The sequence below is a fragment of the Plectrocnemia conspersa genome, unplaced genomic scaffold, assembly GCF_051122295.1.
Source record: "Plectrocnemia conspersa isolate PC_06_02 unplaced genomic scaffold, ASM5112229v1 ptg000011l, whole genome shotgun sequence".
Lineage (NCBI taxonomy): Eukaryota > Metazoa > Arthropoda > Insecta > Trichoptera > Polycentropodidae > Plectrocnemia > Plectrocnemia conspersa.
The window spans coordinates 10,168,243-10,189,551 of NW_028277175.1; the positions used below are offsets into that span (position 1 = coordinate 10,168,243).

General features: G+C 29.7%; 2 protein-coding genes across 2 annotated transcripts; both read right to left on the reverse strand.

Annotated features, from left to right (window-relative positions):
* Positions 1-75: 75 nt before the first annotated feature.
* Positions 76-14,302, reverse strand: LOC148229424 (pickpocket protein 28-like). Its single transcript, XM_088196836.1, has 12 exons — positions 13,968-14,302; positions 12,110-12,316; positions 11,802-11,916; positions 9,151-9,299; positions 8,815-8,927; positions 4,250-4,338; positions 3,961-4,145; positions 3,298-3,383; positions 2,841-2,900; positions 1,876-2,056; positions 1,716-1,807; positions 76-221 (listed from the first exon to the last, which is right to left on the reverse strand). The coding sequence occupies exons 1-12, from the start codon at positions 14,300-14,302 to the stop codon at positions 76-78; spliced, it is 1,758 nt and encodes a 585-aa protein (XP_088052962.1).
* A 4,473-nt stretch (positions 14,303-18,775) lies between these two features.
* On the reverse strand, positions 18,776-20,804 carry LOC148229425 (pupal cuticle protein-like). The gene is made up of 2 exons (XM_088197669.1): positions 20,692-20,804; positions 18,776-19,997 (listed from the first exon to the last, which is right to left on the reverse strand). The coding sequence occupies exons 1-2, from the start codon at positions 20,701-20,703 to the stop codon at positions 19,086-19,088; spliced, it is 924 nt and encodes a 307-aa protein (XP_088053795.1). The 5' UTR covers positions 20,704-20,804; the 3' UTR covers positions 18,776-19,085.
* Between the last annotated feature and the right edge of the window lie 505 nt (positions 20,805-21,309).

Sequence of the window (21,309 nt, forward strand, 5' to 3'; positions counted from 1 at the left end):
TTTGAATACTTGGCTGACATTTGATCATTTGCAGTGATTAATTTTTTTGTGTTGTAACATTTGATTTTTTATGATTTACGGTGAGAATGGATATACAGTACTCACTTTTGGATGTTGTCTATATATCGCACATATGACTCTTAGCGATAAAAAGTATAATATTTCAACCAAACTCAAAAAACTGAATCCCATGAATAAACCAAGGAGTCCTCCTGTATTGGCTACAATGTTTAATAAAAAATATAAAATATTTTTTTATATGGATAAAAATACGCGTAAGTCAAGTATCTGGCTGTAAAAGAAAAAATATTTTCATATATAAAATTAATGTCAGTCATGTCCACTTTTTATATTGTGGGTGTCATGTCGACTTTTTATAAGCAATGGTTTGTTTAACTGACATTTCAAATCGGCAGGACACCCAGAATTGCACAGTTGACACCCAGACAACAAATTACCACAATAACTCGTTACACCCTTTTCTACAGAAGCTTCGAAACTCGTTTAGAAAACACTGAAGACCTCGCAATGGATAAGCATTTGAATTAACCTTTGTAAGTATTATACGGTCGCCCAAATATAGAACCATTTTTAACTAGCTTTAATTAATTAATTTATTTAAATTAAATTAAGACCATCGTAACCTAACAGGTTACCCCGATGCGTCACGATGATTAAAAACAATAATTGTATTATTTCAACACACAAAAAATACATAATTAAAATAATACATAAAAAGAAGTCAATAAAAAATCATAAAATATCTAAATTAAATGATATGAACTGGACCAGTTCCTCATATCCAATTCGCAGAGACGTTATTTGAGAGAAAAGGGAAGGGTGGGAGGATTTGTCCCCCTTGAATTTGGCCAGAAAAATACATGTTATTTAATGAAATGCTATGAATTTTAATGAAATCGAAATATTATAAAAACGACCCCTGACTGTTTGAATTTTGCCCCACCCCCCTCTAAAAAAAGTTGAAATAACGTCTTTGATTCTAAACTAGAAATTCTTGGGAATGCAATCGAAAAAAATAGTTTCAGTGAAATCATATATTCACTCAAAGATGCGATGGAAATGAAAAGGTTCAGATTCACTGCTAATTGATATTATATTGCGGATATGCACGCTCTTTCCAAAGTTTTAGAATATTTAACGTCATGAAGACTACCTAAAATGATGTCTATTTGTATTTTATATTTAATTTCATGTTCTTATTTAACTTATCCTCATATATGTGGGCTTTGTTAAAACCATTTATAAAATATGGGTTGAATTAAGTGATTAGCTACTAAGTTAGTTATCAGGACCAAGTTGTTTGTATGATTGTTAAGGCCAAAGAAAGAAACAAGTGCGCTGTCGGAATCGGCACTATCATTTTACGACCGCTTAATAAATATTTAAGCGACGCACTTGACTTTGATTTTGCTGCTCTTAAAAGCCGATGGTAAATACCACATATGTATTATTTACTCGAGTCACTTATCAAGCGTTTAACCATATCATTAATCATAAAGTGGAAGAGTATATTGTTTTAGCTAGATCATATATTTCTGCTTTATAGCTTAATCTGAAAGAGAAGATTTCTTATAAATACGATTGAAATGTTGTATGATTTAATATTTCAACTGATATTTAAAACACTAAAAAATATACGCATTAAATTTGTCGGGCCAGATACTTTTAGACTTACCAGTACATATAATACATACATAGAAAATCTGTGAAACCAAATAGCTCTCCCTTAGTAAATCTGATGAAGGCCGTGTCCACAAAATAAATGTGTACAATAGCCATGTTTTCTCTAACAGAAAAGTTAAATGTTTATATAATGTCATTGGAATATATTATATTTAGATAAAGTATATTTACACAAAATAAGGGGGTGGTTTTCCAACGTATATGTCTTCTAAAAGAGCGAATTTGTCTGTTAATTGCGTAGAGCTTTGTTCTTTGCCGTAGGACAACTCGTAGCAAGCCGGAAGACAGTCGTCGCAATTAGTTTTCACAAAAGAGACACTCTCATTAACTCCCAGCTTATCCTCGATAGCCACTGAAATTAAAAAAATATAGTTGAAAATCACAACTACACATCCTTCAACATATATTTGTTTGCAAGGAGGAAAATTTATCGCCCGAAATTCACCACCAGCAATTAATCGCTAGCAGTTTACCGCCGCGTCAATTGATCGCATAAACTATAAAGTTTAAATGTAATTTTGTATGGTTACTCTTTAGGAAGCTGCTTAATTTAAAGACACAATGAACTCAATGATTTGATCTAACTTTTTAATATTTTTTTTGCTAAGTATACCAAAAAAGCGAAACGTGTGTAATTAATATATGATGTATTTACAATTTTTGTATTTTATAATATTTTTTTTAAGCTGTAAATAAGTATTTTATGTTTTATTTAATTATGTTGTATGGGCCTTAGAGCATTGGATGTTATCTATAAGGTCATTGTGGTTGTATTTTATTAAATAAATAAATATGGATGTCCTTCTATCAACATTTACCAGATTTAGAATAAAATGTGCATGACATGTATCCATAATGGAGGACAATTGATTGTTTGAGAGATACTACTAAAATAGAAATTGTGTTTTAACAGTAACTCAGAAGATCGTGGACCACGTTAGAGAGATATAATCGTATCCAGCGAATTTGATTCAGTGGGAGTATAAAGCTCAGACAAAAGGACAGATGAAAATAGCAAACCTGGCCCAGAAAGCTTTTTAAAATGTTGGTAGGTATAAATTGAGGTGGTTAGACTTACTAAATGATGCTAATAATGGGCTATTTAGCAAATGATATGATATAATTAATATAAATACCTTTAAGTTCCAAGTAGCATTTGGCGTCAGAAATTCCACAAATTCTAATTGAACTGTTTTCTAAAAAAAATAGTTTTTAATATAACGTTTTAAATGTACAGTAACAGTTTTTATGAAGAAATAACAATGATATTATAAGTGAGATTTCACTACAGCAAAAACGTGTTTCTTAATTTAAATTATTTAATAGCTACTTTTTGTATGAACACATTTTTTGCTTGTTACAAATTTAGTTCCAATTATCCAATTAGTAGCTGGTTAACACTTATATTAGCAGCTAATAATTTAGACACATGTTTAATTGCTTTACAATTTTTTAAACAATATATTGTGTATCAATAATCTTTTAATTACAATTCACTTAAAGAGTTGAATTATATACTATTACTATACTTATTAACGAAATAAACTTTATTTATTTATTTAATCATTTATAAAACATTATTATAGTACATACTTGGCATGAAATATTGAGAACAGTTGCACTTTTCAAGGGTCAGTCTTGCTTCGCATTCCATAGCACAGTTTTTTTGCGTGTAGGTTCTATAAATATGGATTAAAAATATTTATGCAGTATTTAATCCAATAATTAATATATTTTAGATTTCCTAATAGGTGTTAAGATTATTCTTAGCACTCACTTAACTTGATGTGTTAATTCAGTCAAGTTGTCGTATATTATAAATTATGAATATTTTAGAATATAAATTCTTCGATTAATATTTTTTTTGAGAAGAAGAACTATAAAATATACTATTGATTATTATTGAATTCATAAACATAATGTATGTAATTTTGAATGTATGAAGTTAAATTTGAACCTGAAGATATACATAATATAACTATGTATTATATGTATGCACATAAAATTAAGAACTTTGAGTAAAAGGGAGGAACACTGAAATTTGTCCTATGATTAATTTATGTCACTAATTTTAATAGACTCCAATATATTTTTTTTAATATTTATTACCAAAGAGGTAAAGGTTTATTTTTATTTATGAAATATTATGATTGTATTTTATATTATCATTTAGGTTTGTTATTAATATAGATATATTATTATTCACCGATATATAGATCACAACTATTTAAGAAGTATATGTTATATCTATTAAACCTGAAATATACCAGCTCCCTTTCGTTTGAAAAATAACATCCCCTCTTATTGACGTCTATATTTCTCAATTGTGGTTGTGCGTCGTATATCCTAGGTCTGACCTCAACCCTTATCTCTTTTCCAGGCGGTAAGAAATTGCCAAAGTCGGCGATCTTGGGCGTCTCAAGAGGATTGTGCAATAATATCTGCAATAATTTAATTACCTTAACTTTTTCACATATTTACGACCGTGAATGAACCATAGGTCGTATAATTGTGGCTAATAATTTATGCAATATATCATAGTGACCTTAAAACCGACTCCACTTGTAGAGGAACAGTAATACTCGTCGATGGCCGCATCCAGTACCAAAGTTAATCCCAAATGAGCGCCAGTACCTGTGTACATATATACATGAGATCCAGTAAATCTTGTTTTTGTAAATAACGACATTGGGTAGAGTTATATTATTATGATCAATGGTTGTGCGTAAAACCGTGTAAAATGATAATCATGTAGTGTTTTTTTTATTAAAATTATACGGCAGTGATAAATTATAAACGAATTACAGGTAATTTGCACGCTCTGCAGTTTAATAAATACAACTATTTAATACATAATGTGAATTCAAGGTGATTTTTGAGTGGAGTGTAAAAATCGTTATTAAATATACAAAATTATTAAAATCGGATGGAAGGTATATTTATTAAAAAAACATAATATTTTACATGCATAATATTTTTTTGAGAATTTTTTATAACATATGTATATATTTTTAAGAAGAACAGTTTTTTAAGACCATGAGTAGTGCTTTATGCAATTATTTTGGTTCATTCTTTCGAAAACTTTAAAGACCGTTATTTAACATTTTAAAATTCATTGTGCTCCAATGGTACATGCTACTTTGGTAAAGCTATTTATTAGCAACTAGCTGTCGGTACCTCACTATCGTGAGGTACCGATAGCTAGCGAGTGTGCGAATACCGGACCCTCAACTTTTTGGGTTTTAAATATAATTTTTGCTTCGTTCTGATTTTTTTAAATATTTTTTAAAATTTAATGGTTTAAATTGGACATTACTATTTAGGATTTTCAATGATAGACAAAATAGTTCAATCTATAAAAAAGTACTTAACATTTTCAATTCATTTGAAAATAGGTTTACAACTTGACTCAATATTTCCAGAAGAAAACATTTTATATTATTTATTAGATTTACAACGTTAGATTTTATCGTTATATTGAAACTTAGATATTTAATGATAAATCTAAATATTGTATATCATTTATGAATAGGTTTAAAACTTGGCTAGATAATAATAAATTAAAAATTGTACTATGAAATTTCAATACAGCGAAGCTCACGGAACCAATGAATAAATTTTGGTATACTGAAAATTCGTTATATTGAACGTAAGGAAGATGATATATTTTATTTTTAATTATCACATTACTACAACATCAAAATAACCTCTTATAAGGTTGACAGATAGTTTTTTGCCCATTTTTAAGGATACTGTATGAAACAATAAAATTTGTGAAAAAAATGTTTTATAAAAAAAGTTTGAGGGTCAGCGAAACACCTGTAATGTCGCTTTTGAACACATCTGTCACACACCTCGTCAAGAACGAACTGAATTTGGAGAAATATTGTGTAAAGTTGCAACGTCATTCTTAAATTCGGATCAAAATATTTCGTTATACTGAGATCAGTCTTCGTTATAATGAAAACATTTTGTATGCAAGTTTTTCGGGGACAAATTAAAGATTCGTTATACTGGGAATTTTGTTATTTCGGTATTCGTTACAAATAGATTTCGTTGTAATATTTTTTTAAAATAGGTTTGTAACTTTACTAAATATTATTAAAACAAAAAATATCAAAATGTTTTCAACATAAAAAATAATATTAAAACGTAACATTTTGTATCATTTAAAAGTAGGCTTACAGTTTAATAAATAATAATAATAATAAATAGCATCGGTTACACATCCGCTCAAAAATATTACTGATATGAAAAAATATTTTGTTACACCTTACTAACGCTACAACACAATCGATCATATATAGTTAGTGCAATGTGAGTGATTATAAGTCATTGATTGTGTTTTAGCGTATTTTATGTGTTTGAGTGCCAGTTTTAACGCTGCATAACACAATTATATCATAAATTTAAATTTTCGTAATAAAAAAGTTTTTTGGTGACATCATAAGTTATTTTATAATTTAAAAAAAATATTTCTATGTTTTATGTGTAAATATAAAAGTCAGTTTTTAATTACATTTACTAATGAGAAAGAAACAAAAAACTAAAGATATCAAGTACCTAATCTGTTACTTTAGACCAAAAGTGCGTTTTAAAAATATTAATAATTTTGAAACCTTTGTCTTTTTTGATTAAAAAATATTTTGATTTACATATTTTTTAAAGTAAATGTTTTTCTGCGCAGCATTATATATTTTAATAATTAATGAGTGTAAAAAGTTTTCACTATATTTAAAATTAATAATGAACTAATGATATTTAAAATCTATAATAAATTATTAATATTTAAAATCCATAATAAAATAAAAAATATTTTTAATGTTGAAAAAAATATTTTGAATAAATCTTGAAATTTTATTCTGAAACTTTTAATTTAAAAAATATTTAAATTAGTGTTATACATTTTTGTGTAGTTTAGTTTCAAAGGCGTCAGTACGATGGATTTTTGCAATACTGTGCGCTTAGTAGTTGGTTGGTAACGAATAGTACTTATTTTGAAACTTTGCCCCTTTTTGTTTAAAATATTTTTTAAAGCAAAGTTTTAAAAATTCTCTAAAAACTAAAACTTTAAATTGCCAACGTTCGCCAAAATTTAGGTACATATTTTTTCTGTATAGAGAAGTTAATACATATCCACATTATTTATATTATATTTTAAATCTATAAACTAAAAAAATATTTTTAAATAATTTTTTTTTGTATTTGATGATTTTTATACATATTTTAATAAATTTTATACAATTTAAATCGTTAAAATAAATTTCGCTCGTTAAAATCAATTTAGTTCGTTCTCAAGCGCGGGACTTCCCAAATTTGCTTTGACAGTTCTTGTCACATCTGGCAAGAAATATGTAATAATCGCGACATTTTTGTTACAAAGTGACAATTGAAGATGATTCAAGTGATGCAGCATTTGAAATTATAGACAAAACTATAAATTGCGGGTGTGCCAGTAAGTGTTTAGTTATAAATGAATAATATAACACGGTTATTCTAACAAAATTACTATTGACTTTCCAGGATCTAATATTAAAAGACAAACAGCGGTGATTTGGCAATTAAAGGTATACATACCGAAGTTAATTAAACATATTACAATGCTAGTAATAATAAAAAATATATGACATATTGTGACAATTTTGTAGAAGATGAAAAGATGCCAATCTACGTGTTTAATCCTCTACAGTACATCCATCAATTGTGTTCTTTGGTTGTCGTTTAAATTTAATTTATGGATTATATTAGTAGTAATAATGTGTTCAATGTTTACTCTTGATAGGAGTCTTATTGTTTTTTAATTATTTTTCAGAAGCAATGATGGAACAATTTGATGACCTATATGGCTACAACGTAGAATTGGTATATATAAACAAAGAGTTAATCTTCTCATGTTGAAGTCACTGTCAGCAAGTATTATCTTTTTATAAAGAACATACTACATAAGTTTGATGTAACTGAATATCTTAAATTTGGCTGTTCAGAAAGAGGAATGATGGCACAGAACAAAAATTGTACCTATTTTGCCACATCGGAATTAAAAATAACCCACTCTTAGATATTTTGGCTATCGATTATTCCAGGTATGCAATCACATATTTATAATCATTGTAAAATGTCGTTTATTAGATAACATCCAAGAAACTACACATTTATAAGCTGTCCGACAGCGCCGATTTGATCGACATTAACTTTCAATCCTCACATACTAAGGATATATTACACGTTCATGTTTAAAACATAACTGGTTAATTTAAAATTCTTAAAATCTAACGTATATGTGTGTTAAATCGGAAAGCAATGATAATGTTTATGTAATATAAAAGAAAAACTCACTTTCCGGCCTCGGAGCCCGGCGACGGGATTTCAAAATTTGAAGATTTCATTACAAAGATTGTTTTATGATTGTTTATCTAATTTAATCAATGTATTCTTCTTATCCTCAACACATTATGTATATATTTAATTTTCATAGTTATAACACACCTAGTTAATTTGCAATCCGATTATTTATAAAAGCAAAAACTCACTTTTAGGCCTCGGAGCCCGTCGCCGGGAATTCAAAATTTGAAAATTTCATTACGAAGATTATTTTATGATTGTTTATCTAGTTTAATCAATGTATTCTTTTAATCCTCGACACATTATGTATATATTTCATTTTTATTCAGTCAAATGACGAATTAATGAAAATTATTGTCGCGTAGCAAAATTTTATTATTAAATAAAATAATTATTTAAAAGTGTTGTCAAGGTACTATCTATTTGAATTTGAATGCTTATTTTTCATTGGTCGACGCTATTTGAATATTTGAATGCTTATTTTTGATTGGTCGAAACAACAGAACGCATTACCGGCGGCTCGAAAATCAATCGGAACAAATTCAATTTTAATTTTTATTATTATTTATTATTATTTATTATTATAATTAAATATATTTCCTTTGTTTACGTGTATTGTTACACACCGTTAATACAAAGCGATACGATTTACAGAGTAGATAATTGAACGGAGAATGTTTCGTTTAAAGTTATGCGCGTCCGGAAGCGACGGCGGAAGCGGATTAGAACAATTATATATAAGATATTTTAACAGATTTTTAAACTAACCTATCGGCCTCCAAGGAAAGCCATTCACAGGTGCATTAGATGGATATCCATTTTCTGGTGACCAATCAACAGCAGGAAATGGAAAGGTGATGTTTAAATCTGATATTTCTTTCCTGAAAAAAAAAATTATTTATAAGAAATAATTATAATTAATTTATTTATATGTTGATTAATGTAAATAAATCGTATCTATTTTTTTAATTGAAATTACTATATATTTAAATAACTAATAATATATAATTTCAGTTACCATTTCTAAAATTAGAGTAGTGAAATTATGTATCAATTGGTATACCCTAAATTCATATATTCATATATTACACGATGTAAACTTACGGATTTCGGAACATGATTTCACGATGTACGCTATTAAAAGTGCAACAAAGACCTTCATCGGTCAATGCTGCGTTGAATAGCGATTCGCAATCTCTATTTTCGCCTTTCCATCTGCATGACGCTAACATTTGATGACATGGTTGAGCTACCTTAGCATAATAAAATAAATAAATAAAATTTAAATTATAAATTCAATCACTATACATTAACATTTCCAGATAAAACTTGGGCGGCTTTCGGGCGAAAAGTCTTGTAAACTTAATGTAAATGCATTGTAGCGATTTATTTTAGTATCGCTCGATAATGAATCGAGTGTTGTGTAACACAAAATGCACATTTATCAAGACGATAATTATATCCATAATATGATTGCGTTAAATAATAGTCTCTTATTTCAGATTCTGGCGCTGCTGTTTAATTTATCGACTTGCGAATTTTACTTGCGACGGGAAATGACTACTTTATTTTGCATAATCAAAAGCTCTACGTATCCCGGCTGGTAATTTTGCAATTAGAACCTCGTTGAGGTTTATTGAGCTTTAATAAGCCCTTTAAAGATTTCGCACGCCGTTTACGTAATTAAAGAGCATATAATTATAGTAAATCGCAATATATTGTGTCATGTGAGAGAAATGTATTATATAAATAAAACAAAGCTCTTTTTTATAAATGTTAATAAATACATTGCAAAACAAAGTTGCATTTTCTCAATCTAACTGTTACGTTTAAAATTAATATCACAATATAAAATTAATTTAGTTTTAACTAAAAAGGCAACAAACCATTGCACAGATATTATGTCAGATGTATATATATGTTAAAACTATTAACAACCACTGACATAATTAAAATGAAAAAAACGAGGTACCATTATATTCAGCCAACTCTCTAATAGTGATTCGAAGATTACTAAGTGCAATGTCCTTAGTTTTTTCATATTTTCATTGATAGTAGCTGTTCTAGGCCACCCATCTCTCTTGTCATCTTCACGGTCATCTTTAAAACGTTCATACCATTCATAAGCTCTTTGTTTGGATATAGAATCCTTGGCAAAAACCTACTCCAACATTTTAATTACCTCATTGAATATTATTCTATTTTTAACACAAAATTTATTGCAATTTATTTATCCCGTTATTTTCAAAATTGATAAATTGCGTCATCAATTTCATTGCCTATCAAACACAAACTACTAAAAATGAATATGCACAACACAAACGTACTTATTTACAACAAAACAAACATTTCAGTTCAGCAAATATAAATTGAAGTAAAATATCGTACATAAAAATAAATTCTAAATCATTTTGCTCTACAAAATTAAATTTTATATATAACCAAATCTGTTTTTTATTCGAAGCATTGAACCAAGCTCTTACTGTTTTTATCAAAGCACTTGAAAATAATTTAAAGGAAAGCAGCATATTTACATAAAACAGTTAATCAAACAAAATGTTTAAAATTGCACCAAATATGTTTGTCTAAATTTAATACCTTTATAGCGAATTTTTTATTATTTTATTATTTTACCAGGGCCGGGCTCACTTTCGGATGGTGAGTGGTGTGACTCATTGGGGTTGAGTCTTCATCAGTCAGCTTCTTGTGACCAAGTGTCACATATTTTATATTTCTGATTTGAGACAGCTCTACCGAATCGCAGATGAGGATGTTGGTGTGCCAATTGCATCGCTTCTTTGACTCACATGTGCTTACACCACACGCATTGCCTATCGCCCATCTTTTCTATACAAATAGTAATTATACGAGTGTTTAATGCTTCAGAACGGATATGCTAATAGGTGGTCTGCGAAATATTAATAATCATTAACACAATTGTATAGTCCCGAGTTCTCTCTTCCCGATTTCACTTCTATTATTTGAATTGCTATTATCGAAACAGTCGTTAGAATGACCTCTAAATTAATTGTACAGATGGTTGACAAAATGAGTCAGCAATACTTGATTGTTAAACGCAATCTACCTGACATGCACATTACAGATAGTGATACCAGCATGAGAAGAACATTTAGCGTGTAATTTAAAAAATGACGTTTTTTATCACAAGTATAATAACAAATAAATAGTTTTATATACCCTCACTTTCACTTCCACAGCCACTCTCATTTTCACTCTCACTCGCACTTCCACACCCACTTATACTCCCAGTGCCACTCTCACTCCATTCCATACATATAAAACTGTTCGATCTACCCAAGTTAATCGTACGTTATAGTCTTCAAAATGGTGGTAATTATTGTGTTTATTTTCATTTGTTTAACTTCAGTATCTTATTTTCATTATAGTGTATTTTTTTTTTTATAAATTTTTAATTTCTCGCTATTTATTTAAATATATATGTTTGTATTATTGAACTTTTCTGATATATTTTTATTGTTTACGAATAAAAAATGTCAGAATTTGCTTTAAAAATACATAAAATAATTCTTATGTAGCGTATGTAGTTTTTGAGGGCTACTTAAATAAACGACCTTTTTTTAGAGAGCTGGCGAGGAACCGGGGTGTTAGACCGTTGTCATGGTGAGTGAAAAAAAAAGAATGTATATTTAGCCAATTGTTTAAAAACCACCCGCTTCACAAGTTGAGCGGTGGTTTGGCAACACTGAGAACTGTCAGAACGCCGCCACACTTACTTCGATAAGAAATTTCTTGAAATACACCCATTCGCCCGCTTTAGCTGAATGAACATCGATGGAATCATTAAAAATATTGCATAATCCTTGTAGCAACTTTTTGTTGTCCTCGTCGCTAAAAAATAAAAATTGAGTTAACCTATATTATTTTTATTTTTAAAGCAATTAAAGCACAATATCTTATTAATAATATTATATCTAAAAACTCTTATGTGTAAATTGAATAAATCGATAATTTTCATAAGCTGTAATTTTTTCTGATATTATATGCTCGTTTTCCACTTTAAATATATAATTAATTATAATACCTTCCGGCCAAAATCTTATCAGCGACAGATTTTTTCACAATGTTCATATTGCAAATGGTAATCGCCGGAAAGGGTATGGTGGTTATCTGAGCCGGCTCTGGGTTCAAAGATACGATCATCGGCGATATGGTCCATCGTTCATAAATATTGCCAATGAAGTAAGCTGCCATGATAACGGCTATGAACACAGACATGAACCAGAATATTCTAAAAAAATATACACAAACGATTATGTAAGATTGAATGATAGGTATGAAAATTAATGACAATCATAATTGACATCATAAATCAAACAACGTTCATCAATCTCGCTCGATTATAATGGACATATACGTCTGAAAGCATTAGAGCTTAAAATATAGATCCATTAAAAATCATGCATATGTTGTTTTAATTTATGAATAATAAATTATATATTATATTAATTGAAAACCGATTCGACATTTTATAAAGTGTGAATGAACAATAGATTAGACATACATTTATGTGTGAAACCAATAAAAATGCTATGCAAAATAAAATAAAAATATTCTAGACATAGTAATATTATATTACTAAATATATTATAATATCTTAATGCCCGAAAAATCGAGAGTTAAAGAGTATTATTTAGATGAGACTGCCAATCAGCGATTACTGACAATAAGGAAAATTCTGACTATTTTACAACCTGCATTATTTTTTTGTGTATTTTTTTTTAAATAGTACACATACAATTAAGTAAATGAAAAAAATAAGTTAAAATTATTTCAAGTTTGGTATACAGCAAAGTTTAAGATTAGGGTCTTATTTTATATTGCATCAAAATTATATACTTAAAATAATAAACATATCTAAGACATATATTATTTAAATACAAGTTCGTTACATATAAATAAATTAAAATAAAGTACTTTTCCAAAAATACATTTTTTTTATACTTCTGTAATTATAATTTTGCTAACATATTTTTATGGCTACATGCAATATATACATGCTAAATATATTTTTGAAACAACGACAGACGTTAACATTAAAATGCGTTACAACCAGGTAAACACAATCAACAACTACTAAAAGTAGTGACACACCAGACTGAAATCAAATTTGTAATTCAGTGACATTTATATATTTTATAAATAAGTATTACGCTTACAATCAATATGACACAATGAGCGGCATACTTCTATTTTATTTTAATTATTTCTCATGATATTAATCCACGAGATTGAGAAAATCTAGAGAATGATGATCGAACGGAACTATAAATATATAATAATCCCTAATAAAATAAAATAAAAAACACTAGGTTGCAACGTATCATCTATTTGTATGAATATATCCAATACATATCCGTCTAGGAATTTTATCGGAACTTGATTTTTGTTTTATCGTTGAGCTGACTTTCAGTTATTTGTTGAAATTTTATAATGCAATTATCGTTGTACTATTTATTTAGCAATTGCTATAAGTCAATCACCTTTAGACTTTAGTTAATTACTTTTTTTAGGTAACCTTTTTCTGCAGTTAATGATTATAATTATAATTATATATAACCCAAACCTAATATAAGTTTATTATTAAAGGTTACATTGATAAGTAATGAGACACCAAACTATAATTAAAGTGATATCTATGATATTAATTATAAACTATTGTTATATCTTACAATATATATATAGAGGTGCTAATAAATATAGAAGAACATTATATGAAACTAATTGCTAATAATCAGAAGTCATGGAAGCAAAGTCCATGTTTTTTTGTAATCAAAGTTTTTGTGTAGATAACAAATAAAAATATTTGAGAGATTGGGAAAATCTAGGAAAAGCTAATTAATTATTATTATATAATACTATTAATTTCAATATATAAATACCTTTCCAAAACAGATAAACGAGTATCGCCGATATATCTACAACCATGTAGAGTGCACTGTGTTAAATATTGCCTCATATTTATCTGACATCCTGTTTTATTAAAACAAGTAGCATTTTGCGTCATATCGTCGTTTAAATTAGTAATTGTTTTAGACCATTTTTTCTGTTTGATTCTGACAGATTCTTGTAGAATTCCTTTTTTGTTCATATCTTCGAATGGCTTCAGCGTTTTATAGTAATCTGTATTTCCCCAAGATTGAAGTTCTTTAGCGGCGAATGAATCATGCCTTCTTGGTCTTATGGTGCCCAGATTATTATTATTGACAAACGTCATAATCGATTTTACGATTTTTTTTAATCGTTCCAATGGTATTTTAGTGGATTGTTGTAGGATAGATCTGATCTTTTTTCTTGATTTTAAAGACGTTGGTTTCTTGGCTGATTTTTTTGTCTCGTTTGCAGAGCTTAAACCCATTTAAGGCTATATAAATTTAGGTGACATATTACATGTCACCGAATTTAGTGCTAGTATTAAATTGCAGTCAGGGTAAACGTGTCCGTTCCTCGCGTGTGCTTTTATGCAAATGTTGGACGTAATGTAATCTGAGCATCGCTACACCTATCTACTCCACTTTGAATATATCAAAAGCAAACTTTGAGTATTTACATTCGAACGTTAGTGTAAATGAAATTATGGTTCAATTATAAAACTGTTAATTTAATAAACGCAATTTTTATCATGCCAGATCCTCTTTAGATAAGATCAGAATAATTGCAATGCTACTAGGGATGATATATTTCGTTTTATTTTCCGTACATGATATTATAGTTAAAAATTGTTTTTGCTAGTACTTATTGTTAATAGCACTTATAAGCAGCATATTATTATATCTTTAAGGGTTAGTTTGTATAGTGATAATTTATTATAAAAACTTAAAATTTGTTGATTCATAAATAAGATATTTTCGTCTAAAATTGCACTCACAATTATATATAAATTTCATCATTCATCGTAATTATGTTGTACAGATAAACATAATAGTAATGAATTTTTTTTATCTGAAGCAATATTACTATTTTTTATTAATAAAACTAAAAATAAAGACAACCCTTCACAAAAAAGCAACCGTCACGTAATTAAAGTATTTGACGTGACGATAATAGCTATAGGTAAATATATTTTATGATTTTTGCTACATTGCATCGTTCAGTGGCGTAACTGTAAAAAAATATTGTATAATAATGTGTCTACAACATTTTTTTTTAATATTTGACACAGAATGTAGGTATATTCATATTGTACATATATCATCGGTATTTGACTTTTTAGAAAATTAAAAAAAAAATATGTTTTTATATCGAAATCGTGGAAGAAATTATGTTAAGATTGTTTTCAAAATATATGGCATAGTGATGAATAACATGGATTGAAAATCAACATTAATATTAGATTTCTCTGGATTTTTAAATAATTAAAACTGAAGCTCTCAGTTGAGATAATGATTGGAAAATCAAATATAAAAAAAATTCAGATAGAAAAAAATCAAATATTTAAAGTCATGATAATTTATTAAACATGAAATTTAAATACCAGGACATAAAATAGAAAAGCCTGCATTACTTTTTAATTTAGATTACCACAGACATAATTTTGTGCAATATTAAAGTTAAAACAATTTACAGCAATATAAGTCTTAAAAACTAGTAGTGGAAGTCCAAAATCGTTATTGAATTAAGATTACATATACAATTATTTATACAATTACATATACAATTCAAAAAATATTTTAAAATCATAATTTATTACAAAAGACAGACTTAAAATTTATTTTTATCTATATTAATTCAAAAAGATAAAAAAATCTGTCATTTTCAAAGTTCACAGTTGCACAAAATTAACTAGGAAGTGAGTAATTTCTGGATTTTCGGCAATTACAGTGTTTTTCTTTTGCTATTCTATTTATCAAAAATATACATTTTGCGGCTAAAAAATGGCACAATTGGGATTAAAATAAAAGTTACCGACCCGTATTGTCAAAATACACAGACTAAAAAATATAGGTAAAGCGGAAAGTAATGATAATTTTTAAAGGGACGATTTTGAAATTAGTTTGCTGTCGTCGAGTTAACACGTAAGATTTGATCTTATTTTGTAGCTCTGTTAGTCTACTTTTGTTAATACTCTGAAGGGTTTTTTACTCTATAGAAAAAAATGTCAAGGCCAGAAATCGAGGAGACATATTTGCGTTATTATATGCTATTTTTGTTCGATCAAGAAAAGAAAGCAAAAGAAGCCACTCAGATCATCTGTGAAATTTATGGAGACGTATTGCATCTTCAAAAATGTCGCAGGTGGTTTAGAAAATAGATTTTTTTTCTAAAAACGAAGTACCCGTACCTACCCCTAAACCCTCATTGACCTTAAAAAAGGTCCTTCTTTGTGTTTGGTGGGACATGATTGGCGTCATCCATTACGAGTTAATAAAACTCGGCAATTAACAATTACCGCAGAGGTATACTGTGGTCAATTAGTCAGAATGAAAGCGGAGCTGTTGAAAAAACGTTCAGTTTTGGTCAACAATCAAAGGCAAATTTTGCAGCACGACAATGCCAGACCACACGCGGTACGGATCACGCAGGAAAAAATCAGGGAGCTTGATTTTGAAGTTTTGCAGCATCCCCCATATTCCTCCGATATCGCACCCTCTGACTACCATCTTTTCGGATCTTTAGAGCATTCCCTTAAAAATAAAATTTTTAATTCATTTGACAGTATCGAAAATCACATTCTTTATCATTTTTTAACGAAAAACCTGCAGAGTTCTATAAGAAAGGGATTGAAAAGCTGCCTGATCGTTGGAGAATAGTAATAGAAAACAGTGGAAATCATTTTACTGATTAAAATTGTATAATATATATATTTTTTTAAATAATTTTTTTGTATGTGAAAAAAAATTATCATTACTTTCCGCTTTTCCTATTACATAGCTGTATTTTAAAAATTAAAAAATTAATAATTTTTAACTAGAAATATGAACGAATATTCGAATAACATATAGTTAAAATTGGTAAAATATATTCGGTATTCGAATTTTCAGATAGGAAAATAATAATTTCCATGAAAGGAACCTAAAACTGAATATATTTTGAAAAATGTGGAACCACATTGAAACGCTTAATAAATTACAAAAAATGATTAATTATGTAAACAAATCAGCTAAAGACTTGATTGGTTTATTAAACATGGATTAAATACAAATTTAAGAGAAGCAAAATAATCAGCTGATTATTTATTCATTCTTAAGATATTAATTTAAAGTACAAAGAAAATTAAAATGAAAACACGGCATATTATATAGTTCTTAAATTGAGTATATTAAAAAATACTGGCAATTTTTTTTCTGTTATTATTGTTAGATTATTATGATTATTTGAATTAATATATTTTTAAGGTTCTGTTTCAGGATTTTTCTTGGGATTTTGTAATATTATATATTTGACCTAACGTAATATGTTACAATCGGCAAAAATTACAGATTTTTTTATTCAATAATAAAATAAAATCATACGAATCGGACCAGCTCCTCATAGTTGATATTAAATAAATCAATGTACAATGCCAACGTATTAAGGAGTTAGATGGTGATAGCCACAGGCGAAGCAGCTAGTCCTGGCTCTAACGAACAACAACAGAGGACGCGATAACGACTCTTGAAGATGTACCGGAAGACAAAACTCGAATTTCTCGAGAATAGTTTGATTGTCAACAGCGTCAATTAATTTTAAGAAATGCTTACTGACATGCAACTTTCTGTGATAACGCTCCTAAAAGAAAGGCGCTGGAAAGCAACAACGGATAATAACCAAAAAAATATAAAGGTATTTCAAGAACCTTTTCTTAACTTTTTTGATTAAGAGGAAGTACTGGGTTACATTGCTGTAAACTAGAGTGCCATGGAGGATTTCATTTGAGATCGTATAAACGAAGCAATTATTAAAATATCCGTATAGTTGAAAATCGAGTGAATAATTCGAATAATCGAATATTCGATTGAGAACCTTACTAATAAGCCAGAACCCTGCGCGTTTGATTCTGCAACAAATTAGAATTTTATTTTTACAGAAATTCGCTATTAGTAAAAATTGCTTGAAATTATTTCATTAGAGTTATAATAATATTCCACAATTAGTTGAATAGATGCCACCGATTCCTTCGCCCTAGTTAATGACCTGAACAAATAAATTCGAAACATCTGGATGAAAAATGAGAGAAAAGATGCGATAAGCGACCCCTCTCGTCTCCCAAAGTTAAGATGTTTATATGGTATTTTCATGTATGATCCTATTATTTTTCTAAATATATGTTACATAATAAACATATTGTATTGATACGATTGAATTTGATTCGTATTGTATGTATATATTTAACTTTGTAATAAACCGCATTTCCTATATTTGTTTATGGGAAATAATTAAATACAATTATATGGTAATATTTTTATAAATATTTGGTTTTAGAGTTATTTTCGAATCATTTTTTCGTAGCAAGGTTAGAAGTGAAACGTCATTCCAATTTGATTACATTTCCGAATATTTAACAAATTCTTGTATTTTAATACCCGTTTCCTATTTATGGAAATCATCAGAAATTTAAATTCATTGCCACTTTTTTGCTGCATATAACAAATAAAATTATGGCATGCTGTATATAATTAACGAAGACCCTTTGCGTGCCGCGAAACGTTCATGTATTTAGTTTTTTAGACCAATCGTGCGACATCGATTTATAAATGAAAAAAAACTACAATTTTAATTTTTCATAATGAAATTTTGCTTTTATTGCTTTTAATTATTATAAATATGTTTGTGTGTTTCGTTTGAGACTTTTTACAATAGGAACGTCAAGAATTAGAATAGAATAGTGTAAGAGAAAGGAGAAAATAGAGCAAAATAAGAGTAAGAAAATAAAAAAGAGGAACGTAAATGATACAATAAAAATAGAGAGGCGGAAAGTTGCTCCCGGTGGACTAGCGCGAACACATGATGGTCTGGAAGAGGAGCCGCTTCCAGCATTTGAACTACTTATCACAATTTGAGAGGAGGCGCAAGCCGAGAGCCTACCAGTGGTGAGCTGGGGCGGCACCGGCGGCGGCAGCTGCGTGGGCGGCCAAGTGGGCGGCTCTAGCTTGGGCTACTTCAGGTGTGTCCAAAACGTTTTGTCCGTCGTGAGACAGGGCGATTTGGGATGGAGCTGAAGCCCACGAGTTTTGGTGAGCTGGAGCGGCGTTCCATTGGTTTTGGGCTGGGGCAGCGTTCCATTGATTGTGGGCTGGGGCGGCGTTCCATTGGTTTTGTGCTGGTCCGGCGGCGGCATTGGCAGCGGCGTGAGCGGCGGCATGGGCGGCTCTAGCTTGAGCTACTTCCGGGGTGTCGGCAACTGAAGCTGGAGCACCATGGTTCCATGCTGGAGCTGGAGCGTTCCATGATTGAGCTGGAGCGGCGTTCCAAGATTGAGCTGGAGCGGCGTTCCAAGATTGAGCTGGAGCGGAGTTCCAGGCTGGAGCTGGCGCGGCGTGTCCTTGGACTCCAGCATAAGCGGCGAGGTGAGCGGCTCTAGCTTGAGCTACTTCCGGGGTGTCGAGTACGTACTTTCCGTCAGCAGAAAGGGCAATATTAGCGGGCTGGTTTTTCCACGATCCTTGTTGGGGAGCAGAGTTCCACTGGCTGTGGACTGGGGCTGGGGCGTTCCATTGGTTCTGGGCTGGAGCTTCTTGGTAGTTTTCGGCTTCCCAACGGCTGTCGTAAGATCCATCGTCGTTGCTGTTTCCGGCTTGACTGTGGGCTTGGGAGAGGGCGGCCAAATGGGCGGCGCGAGCTTGAGCTACTTCAGGGGTGTCCAGAACGTTCCTTCCGTCGTTGCTCAGCACGATGTTGGCTGGAGCTGGAGCTGCGGCCCAGTTTCCGCCTTGGGGAGCCCAAGAGCAGAAAGCTGGAGCGGCCAAACCGACGGCGATCAAGAAAACGATGCTCTAAAAACATAAAAATAAGTCATGGTATTACGATGCTTTAAATTAAGTAAACTATTTGTATTTTCTACGGTCACACTTAAAATGTTTATTTATAATACATTAGAATTAAAAATTTGACATACTTGCAATATTTAAAAATATTCCATGAGCAACTCATGATCATGGAATATTTTTATTTTAAAGGATACGCAGTTCATGTATTACCTAGTTTTAAAGAGATATTTATATATTGTATAAATAATAATTTATTAGCAACAATATAATTCGTTTACCATAAGAACCAAGTGTCTTAAGAAATTGCAATAAATTCGAAATATTCAAGATGAATTAGACTTTAGATTGTAATATATAAAAATTGTTTATTTTTACATTCAATCGATTAAACAGGTGTATGACAGTTAATTTGAAAGCAAGGTTATGTGACACCCAGTAAGTCATGTTTAGAATCGCCTTTCCTATTTAAAATGGCAACAAAGAATCGGATATAGGCGGCAATTCGACCGTTGCAGCTTTTCCGGACGTCAACGGAATTCACTTATTTTCAAAAATATTTCCATACATCGAAAAAATTCGTATGTGGCGCTGAACTGTTACATATTATATGCTTACATTCTACACAATTCACTCTTGCACAATTAAAAATAAAAGTAAAAGGGGAAACTTTTTTAACTGTCCGTTTTCACCGATGACTCACCATTGAATGCATGTTGAATGTGTTAATAATTTTGATTTGTCACAAAAAGGATAATGTCGCTACTAAAGCCTTGAGGCGCTGCTGGTTAACCAGAACTCGCCACTGCTCTCAGTGAGGTATGTAACGCAACCACGTACCTTTTATACCCCGGTTCGCTTCCCCTGCCACTGCTCCACTGCAATGTCATGCATTTTGACAACGAAATGTGTATCATCTCACTTTGGGCGGTCGAGCGATTCCATAGCAATCACACATTTCTCTAGAACTAAAAGGGATTTTACAGTTATTTATTTTATTTATATATTATTAATATATTATATATGCTTATAAAAACAACCTATGTTTAAAATATACTAATAAAAATATGTATGTATTTTATAAAAAAATGTATAACAATAAAAGTAGTACATAAAAAAACAAGAGAAAATAAATTATATTCTTAAAATATATACATTTATGTTTGAATATAATTAAATTAAATAAAATAATCAGTGATAAAAATAACGTAAGCCAATTAAATAAATCAATATAAATAAATACTTTAATAATTGATATATTATCAATAAATAGCTAAACAAATTAACAATTTAATTTTTAATAATATTACTTAGTGTTGTT

Bases quoted from the DNA above. Each gene is read 5' to 3' on its own strand.
- LOC148229424 (XM_088196836.1), bottom strand. From the start codon at position 14,302: ATGACGTTTGTCAATAATAATAATCTGGGCACCATAAGACCAAGAAGG. The intron at 4,339-8,814 runs GTTAGTTTAAAA...ATATGTACACAG, and splicing joins CTTTCCTTGGAGGCCGATAG to GTACTGGCGCTCATTTGGGA. The intron at 2,057-2,840 runs GTATTTATATTA...TTTTAATTTCAG, and splicing joins ATGCTACTTGGAACTTAAAG to TGGCTATCGAGGATAAGCTG.